This window comes from Lycium barbarum, chromosome 3, assembly GCF_019175385.1.
Source record: "Lycium barbarum isolate Lr01 chromosome 3, ASM1917538v2, whole genome shotgun sequence".
Lineage (NCBI taxonomy): Eukaryota > Viridiplantae > Streptophyta > Magnoliopsida > Solanales > Solanaceae > Lycium > Lycium barbarum.
Window position 1 is genome coordinate 137,892,313 of NC_083339.1, and position 7,663 is coordinate 137,899,975.

General features: G+C 38.4%; 1 protein-coding gene across 4 annotated transcripts; it reads left to right on the forward strand.

Moving 5' to 3' along the window:
* The first annotated feature begins 1,284 nt into the window (after positions 1-1,284).
* LOC132632879 (UDP-glucose 6-dehydrogenase 5-like) lies at positions 1,285-4,451 on the forward strand. Of its 4 annotated transcripts, none has more exons than XM_060349004.1 (3): positions 1,285-1,584; positions 2,359-3,476; positions 3,906-4,451. In XM_060349004.1, exons 2-3 carry the CDS (start codon positions 2,379-2,381, stop codon positions 4,248-4,250), a joined length of 1,443 nt encoding a protein of 480 aa, XP_060204987.1. In that variant the 5' UTR covers positions 1,285-1,584; positions 2,359-2,378; the 3' UTR covers positions 4,251-4,451. The 4 variants fall into 4 exon arrangements, with proteins under 4 accessions (XP_060204987.1, XP_060204985.1, XP_060204986.1 ...); XM_060349002.1 differs by having other exon boundaries at positions 1,287-1,604; XM_060349003.1 differs by lacking the exon at positions 1,285-1,584 and adding an exon at positions 1,666-1,822.
* The last annotated feature ends 3,212 nt before the right edge of the window (positions 4,452-7,663 follow it).

The window sequence follows — 7,663 nt, forward strand, 5'->3', positions numbered from 1 at the left end:
ACTCCAATTTTAAAACAAAAGGTTATCAGGATTTTTTATTTTTAAAAAAATTATATCTATTCCACTGAACATTTTGGTTATCATCATAGTTTTTGGTGATAATCATGCTCTCCTTTTTTTTTTTTTTCCAAACAATAACTCCCAAATATAATAATCGAGACATTTCTTCCACACCCCAAAAGAAAAAGAAGAAGCAAAATTAATTTCTCTTGTAGTGAAGTTTAAGCTTCTGCACCACCTTTTTTAAGGTCATTTTTTCAGGTACCAGCACGTTGATCTCAAGCTCTGTTGCCTTCAAAGCAAGCTTTTGGACTATTCTTTTATTTGTATTTTTATTTTTAAAACTCAACCATACTTAATGTACCAATACATGCTTTTAGCTGTAATTAATCTTTCTTTAATCACACTCAATGCCCTTCTGAACAACCATTTCTTGAACTTTCTTTATCATTATTCTGTTTCTGTTACTGTGTCAGTCAAAAACAATTTTCTTGTTGGGATACAACCTCATTTTCACATGAAAATTCCACCTGCTAACAACCTGTTTTACTTGAAAATTGGTTACTTAAAATAAGGAAAAAGGTTTTTTTTTTTACAGCTTGTGAGACTTGGGTTTTGTTCAAAATCCATTCTTGGAAATTGAGTTTCGAGCAAAAGATATTTGTCAAAATAAAAAATATATCTTTTTTCCTCGGCTAATTTACCCAAGTATCCCCTTTTTAGGTCACCATTAAGATGGTTTCCTTATTTTTAATTTAGATCACCATTTAGATTTTTTTTTTCTTCACATTTTTACAAGTTGTGCAAATATAGTCCATGGACCGACAAAACATTAGATTGTAGTCCAACATCTACAAAATTTTAAGTTATAGTCTAACATTTTGTCATAATATTTTCAGTTTACTCAAAAAGTATAACTATAGTCTAAAAGGTCCATAAATTACAATAAAAATAAATAGAGAATTATTTACTAAGCAACTATCAAAATTAAAAGATGATCATGTACTAAATAGCTATACGAAAAGAGACAACCTGCAATATTTCTATTCTCTTTTGGTAAATGGACTTAGATAGAAAACCAAGAGTCATACTCCTTTGTTTACTTTTTTTGAACCCCTTTCCACGGAAAAAAAAAACTGTCCAATTCATTCTACTTTTTTTCCCATTGTAATGTGATAAAAGTACAATGTTTTCAGAAAAAGTTGGTAAGAGCTTTAAAGCATTCATTCAATAGTACTTTTTTTGACGCATTCATTCAATACTGAATCTTGATTGAGGTGGTGGTGAAAAACTAGTCCAAGTGTAAAGTATTACTGAGTTACTACATGGGAAAATGAATTTCCTTATTAGTTACTCTTGAAAACGTGTTGAACATTCTAAATCAGACTTTAGATCTTACATTTGGCACTTTACTTAGTTTTTGAGAGTCCATTGGCTTACACCCCTTAGTCTCTTTTCCATTATATAAAGTGGTCTTTCCAAGTCTTTGAACCATCATTGAAGCACTTCAAGTCTCTTTATAACAACATTTGATTTCAGAATCAAGACATATCTTTCTTCTTGGGATATTTTCCTTTTCTAAAAGTTAGTGGAAAATCCTTGAGGTAACTTTTATTTAAGTGGTTTATGGTTCTTGTTTCTCTTTGCAGGATTTCTAGTTCAATTTTTGTGTAATACCGTCTCAGTTTGCTCCTTTTTTTTTTCTTTCTTTATTTCAGTTTCTTTGTGTATTCTTGTGCATTGCTAATAAGATCGTTGCATAATTTTTGTCGGTAACATATGCAATAGACTTTGTCCATTGGATGATGCTTGCAAGGCTAAAGTATATGCAAAACTCCTAATTTAAGTATCAACTTTGTGCATTGCATGATGCTTTCTAAAAGTTATTAACACGTCTTAAGCATGTAGATGTGACCCTTTTACTGGAGTATGGGAAAAGAGAAAAGAAAAGAAAAGGAAAAGCTCTATGGAAGTTTATCCAGTTCTCTTTATATAACTTTAAGCAGAGGATTCATGTATGGAAGTCGTATTCACTGATTAGACACTGTGCGAAGATGGTGGTTGTTAATTGGACATATTAAAAAGATATCATTGGGAATATGAGTCCTCTAATAGATGCAATTCTTTCCTTCCCATTTTACTAATACAAGTTCAAATGCAAAGATGACATCTAGACAGAACTAATACAGCTCTTTGCTGGATAGATTTCCTGTTTCTTTACAGTAGATCCTACTAATGGACCATGTGGAGACTACTGGAGCATTAAGTTCTGTTTAAGATTATAAATAGGATAGAGCAAACAAGCTTGATAGCCCACTTTTATCAGTCCTAAATCTAGTCCTTTTCCCTGTTTTCCAGGTTTCATACTGCCGGAAAAGATGGTGAAGATCTGTTGCATCGGAGCGGGATATGTTGGTGGACCAACTATGGCAGTCATTGCCCTAAAATGTCCCTTAATTGAAGTGGCTGTTGTTGATATCTCTGTTTCCCGAATCACAGCCTGGAATAGCGATCAGCTGCCTATCTATGAGCCTGGCCTTGATGACGTAGTGAAACAATGCAGAGGAAAGAATCTTTTCTTCAGCACTGAAGTAGAGAAACATGTCTCGGAAGCTGACATCATCTTTGTGTCGGTTAACACCCCAACGAAAACTCGAGGACTTGGGGCTGGAAAAGCTGCTGACCTTACATACTGGGAGAGTGCTGCTCGAATGATAGCAGATGTATCCAAGAACGATAAGATAGTTGTTGAGAAATCAACTGTTCCGGTTAAAACAGCTGAAGCAATTGAGAAAATTCTCACGCATAACAGCAAGGGAATTAACTATCAGATCCTTTCGAACCCCGAATTTCTTGCTGAGGGAACTGCAATTCAGGATCTTTTTCATCCAGATCGCGTTCTAATTGGAGGAAGAGACACCCCTGAAGGGCAAAAGGCAATCCAGACCCTAAAAGAAGTTTATGCACATTGGGTGCCCGAAGACAGAATCATCTGCACCAATCTCTGGTCAGCCGAGCTGTCAAAGCTCGCTGCCAATGCCTTCTTGGCTCAGAGGATTTCATCTGTTAATGCCATGTCAGCACTTTGTGAAGCTACTGGAGCTGATGTTACACAGGTGTCTAATGCTGTTGGTAAGGACACCCGAATTGGACCAAAATTCCTCAATGCCAGTGTTGGTTTTGGTGGTTCTTGTTTTCAGAAGGATATCCTTAACTTGGTTTACATATGTGAATGCAATGGCCTCACAGAAGTTGCCAATTACTGGAAACAAGTAATTAAGGTGAATGACTACCAAAAGAACCGCTTTGTTAACCGAATGGTTGCCTCAATGTTTAACACAGTTTCTGGAAAGAAGGTTGCTGTTCTTGGATTTGCCTTCAAGAAAGACACAGGTGACACTAGGGAAACTCCTGCAATTGATGTCTGCAAAGGCTTGTTGGGAGACAATGCTCGCTTGAGCATATACGATCCACAGGTACGGGTATCAAATGGACGGGTTGGGCTGAATTTGGGCTATATTCAAAATAGTCTAAGTTAATAAATGGGCGGGTTATTGACCCGCCCAAAAGTTAGTTGACCTGAAATTGCCCAAAATTTACTTGACCTGAAATGGGTTAAAAAGCGGGTCATAACTCAACCTGCACAAATCTTACTAAGTTGTAAATTCTGTTTTGTTCTTTTATAATTTTTAGTACCTAAGAAACATATTTTTTTCTTTATAATGGTTATATATAGTATATCAAATTAAAAAACGTTTTGAAAATATTTTGACAAGATTTCTTATGGGTCAATTTGGGATACATATTAGCCCAATTTTTTGATGGCCTGGAAATAGGCTGAGCTAATAAACGGGTGGGTTGGGCGGGTTGTGTCTTCATGGCTAATTTTGCCACCCTATCCACAGGTCACTCAGGAACAAATACAGAGGGATCTCTCCATGAAAAAGTTCGACTGGGATCATCCAACTCACCTCCAGCCAATGAGCCCTGCTGGAGTGAAGCAAGTTAATGTGGTCTGGGATGCTTATGAGGCAACAAAAGATGCCCACGGTGTCTGTATTCTCACTGAGTGGGATGAATTCAAAACGCTTGATTTCAAGAGGATTTATGACAACATGCAAAAGCCTGCATTCGTGTTTGATGGGAGGAACGTTGTTGATGCAGAGAAGCTCAGAGAAATCGGGTTCATTGTCTACTCCATTGGGAAACCTTTGGATGCATGGCTCAAGGATATGCCAGCTGTGGCATAAGAAACTTCAGAAGCACTAGAAATGAGAGGAAGATCCAATTCTTTTTTCCCCCAGTCAGGCCTTAAACTACTTATTTCCAATTAGCATGGTTGAGCATATGTATCTCTTTATTATTTCTCTTTCATTACAAATTGTTGTTTGCCTAGCTCATGATATAATCACCCTATAGTACAATAATAAAAAGCACTTTGTTTTTGGTCACTTGGGCATTTTCTTCTTGATAAATTTTATAACTCCAGAATCTCTCTCCTTTTTGATTGCCAACATCGGATGCAAGAAAGATCTTCTTTACTTTTTACAGAAAGATGAGCAAAAGAGAAGCTAGTATATAGCTATATATTTGCCAAAATTTCCAGACTTCATTGCCCCTAAAAAGTTAAAAGTAAATCAGTTGGGTAGTCGTATCTTCCAGAAGCCAGCAATGGCAAACGTCAATACACATTTGCAAATAAATTGAAGAGGGGATGAAATAGAAAGAATATATTAAGTCTCTGCCAGGTGCTGGGAACTGGCAAGACTAGTCGAACATGATATGATTATCACTTAGGTTTACTGAAATTATGGTATGATTTTCCCAAGGCACTTTCTTTGATCCTGCTGCATAAGGTGTTAGGTGTAGAATTGGCCAAACAAGTCAATTCTTTTGTTCACATAGTCGTGATGTAAGCGCTTACATCATAATAGTTGTGATGTAAGCGCTTACCTCATCATAGGAAATTCATTCCTATAAATAGCTAGCTTATGGTTCATTTGTAAGATATCATCAAGATCATTTGCTAAACACATCCCAAAGAGAGAGAGAAATCTAAGAGAAATACTCTTAGTGAAAGGCCTAAGTAAGAGAAGGTCTTTGAGAGAATTTTCTGTGGTAAAATTCTTGAGTGTAATTGGGATTGGGGTTGTGAGGTTGAGTGTTGTAAACACTTGTAATATTTCTTCTTTAATAAGATCTGCAGCAGCAACGTGGACGTAGCTCTCACATTGAGGGTGAACCACTATAAATCTGTGTGTGCTATTTATTCTTCGCTTACATCACGGCGTAAGTAGGTTCTGTCTAAGGAGGTTGGTATTTAAGTGGTCCAGCTGTGACCCTCCAATCTTTCTTGGGAACCTGCTTACAAAGGTCGGATTTGGGATTCAAATCCTAACAACTGGTATCAGAGCAACAGGTTGTGTTGTGATTTAGAAACGATGGGAGGCGAAGATGGTACGACGCACGGCATCGGTAAATTCGATGGTACAGATTTTGCGTTCTGGAGAATGCAAATTGAAGATTATTTATATGGCAGAAAGCTTCATGAACCTCTGAGTCCGAAACCAGAGGAGATGAAGCAAGCAGATTGAGATCTCCTCGACAGACAAGTTCTGGGAGTCATTCGACTGACGCTGTCGAAGAACGTTGCTCACAACGTGGCAAAGGAGAAGACCACCGCAGATATGATGAAGGTATTGTCTGACATGTATGAGAAACCTTCGGCAAATAATAAGGTATTTCTCATGAAGAAACTATTTCATCTAAAGATGATGGAAAATGCTCATGTTGCTGCACACATAAATGAATTCAATACCATTGTAAATCAATTGTCATCGGTAAAAATTGACTTCGATGATGAAGTGCAAGCTCTAATTTTGTTGGCATCCCTACCAAATAGCTGGGAGCCAATGAGAGCAGCGGTTAGTAATTCTGTCGGCAGTGACAAACTAAAGTTCAACGATGTTAGGGATCGTATCCTTGCTGAGGAAGTGCGCAGGACAGATTCTGGAGAGGCATCGACGAGTTCTGCTTTTAATGTTGAAAACAGAAGCAGAAATTATGACAGAAACTACAACCGAAATAGGGGCAGATCGAAGTCAAGGAATGGCAGGGGTCAATCCAGACCAGGACGAACATTTGAGTGTTGGAACTGTGGAAAACCAGGTCACTTCAAAAAGAACTGCAGGGCGCCAAAGAAGGAGGACAACAAGTGTCACGACCCAACCCCGTGGGCCGCGACCAGTGCCCTAGCTGGGCACCTATACGTACCCGATACCCAAATTAGCATATTATCAGAATAATATTATAATAATATTAGTGGATGCCACAGAATTTATCAGAAAAAGCAGACTTGGCACACATAGGCCGATAAGGCCATCATAGAACAAAGTATCCCAAACATATGTACAGAACCCACACAGATGTATCCACAGACCTCTACAGAACATATCATAATCATAAGACGGGACAGGGCCCCGTCATACCCTGAACAAAGTACATATCCAGATAGCAGTGACAGACTGTACCAAAAGATGGGCTCTGTAGAAAAGAGCGCCCCAAATAGCAGAAATAGGATCCTAAACGTGTGGATCAACGAACCTGTCGTCAGTACCTGCGCGGCATGAAAACGCAGCCCCCGAAGAAAGGGGGTCAGTACGAAATATGTACTGAATATGTAAAGCGGAATCACAGAAGTCAAATCATAATGATTACAGAAAATGGGTACAAAATCCAGAGTGTCAAATGCATATTTCCAAATCAGACAGAATGTGTACAGAAACATATGTCATATCATATCCGATCCCTGCCACGGGACTCGGCAGACAGAACGTGGTCACCCTCCCGACACTGGTGCCACAATACAGAGGAATCAGAAAAGGGGGCGTGGCCCCGTATCATAAAATGTCATATCAGAATGGCCATAACAGATCAGATCAGAATAGGCTGACATGGCACATCAAACTCCACAGACCCATGTACGCGTATACCTGCCCCCTCACATCGGGGCGCGGCGAATAATGCAGAGAATTACGCTTGACAACATATCCTGGCCCGGGCTCAGTGTGGGAAACATTGGGACATCCACGAGTGGAGTAGTGAGAGACTAATGCAATTTAAAAATATAATAAATGTTTTCAAAGACTCGATGAAGCGTATCGAAGACAAACAAATCCAATGGGGTCGGACGGAATCATAATAAATGTATTTCGGATATCATAATAAATTACAGAAGTATAACTTTCCCGAAGTCATTCCGAGTGTCAAAATAATTTATAATATTTAACAGAATATTTAAAATAATATTCGTTAAGCGATTAGTAGGGTAATTAAAACATTTCTTTCAAAAATCGCTTAAAAAGGAAGCTTTAACACATTAGGGGCAAAACCGTAAATAGCGGGCCCGCCTTGGGACAAACAAGGCGGCGGGCTCAAATTGTGTCCTCTAAGCATATAGTATCACCTAAAAAGGTTATACAAACATTCTATGACTTTCTGAATAATTTAGAGCAAAATTGCATAATTTCAGAAAAAGCGTATCAAAATGGTTCAATTCTACTGAAGGAAAAACTGAAATTTTGTCTTGCGGATTCCGAGGGCCAAGAGGTCCTTCGAGGCCCGGATCCGACCCTAACACACTAGAGGCATGCCAAGGGAAGAA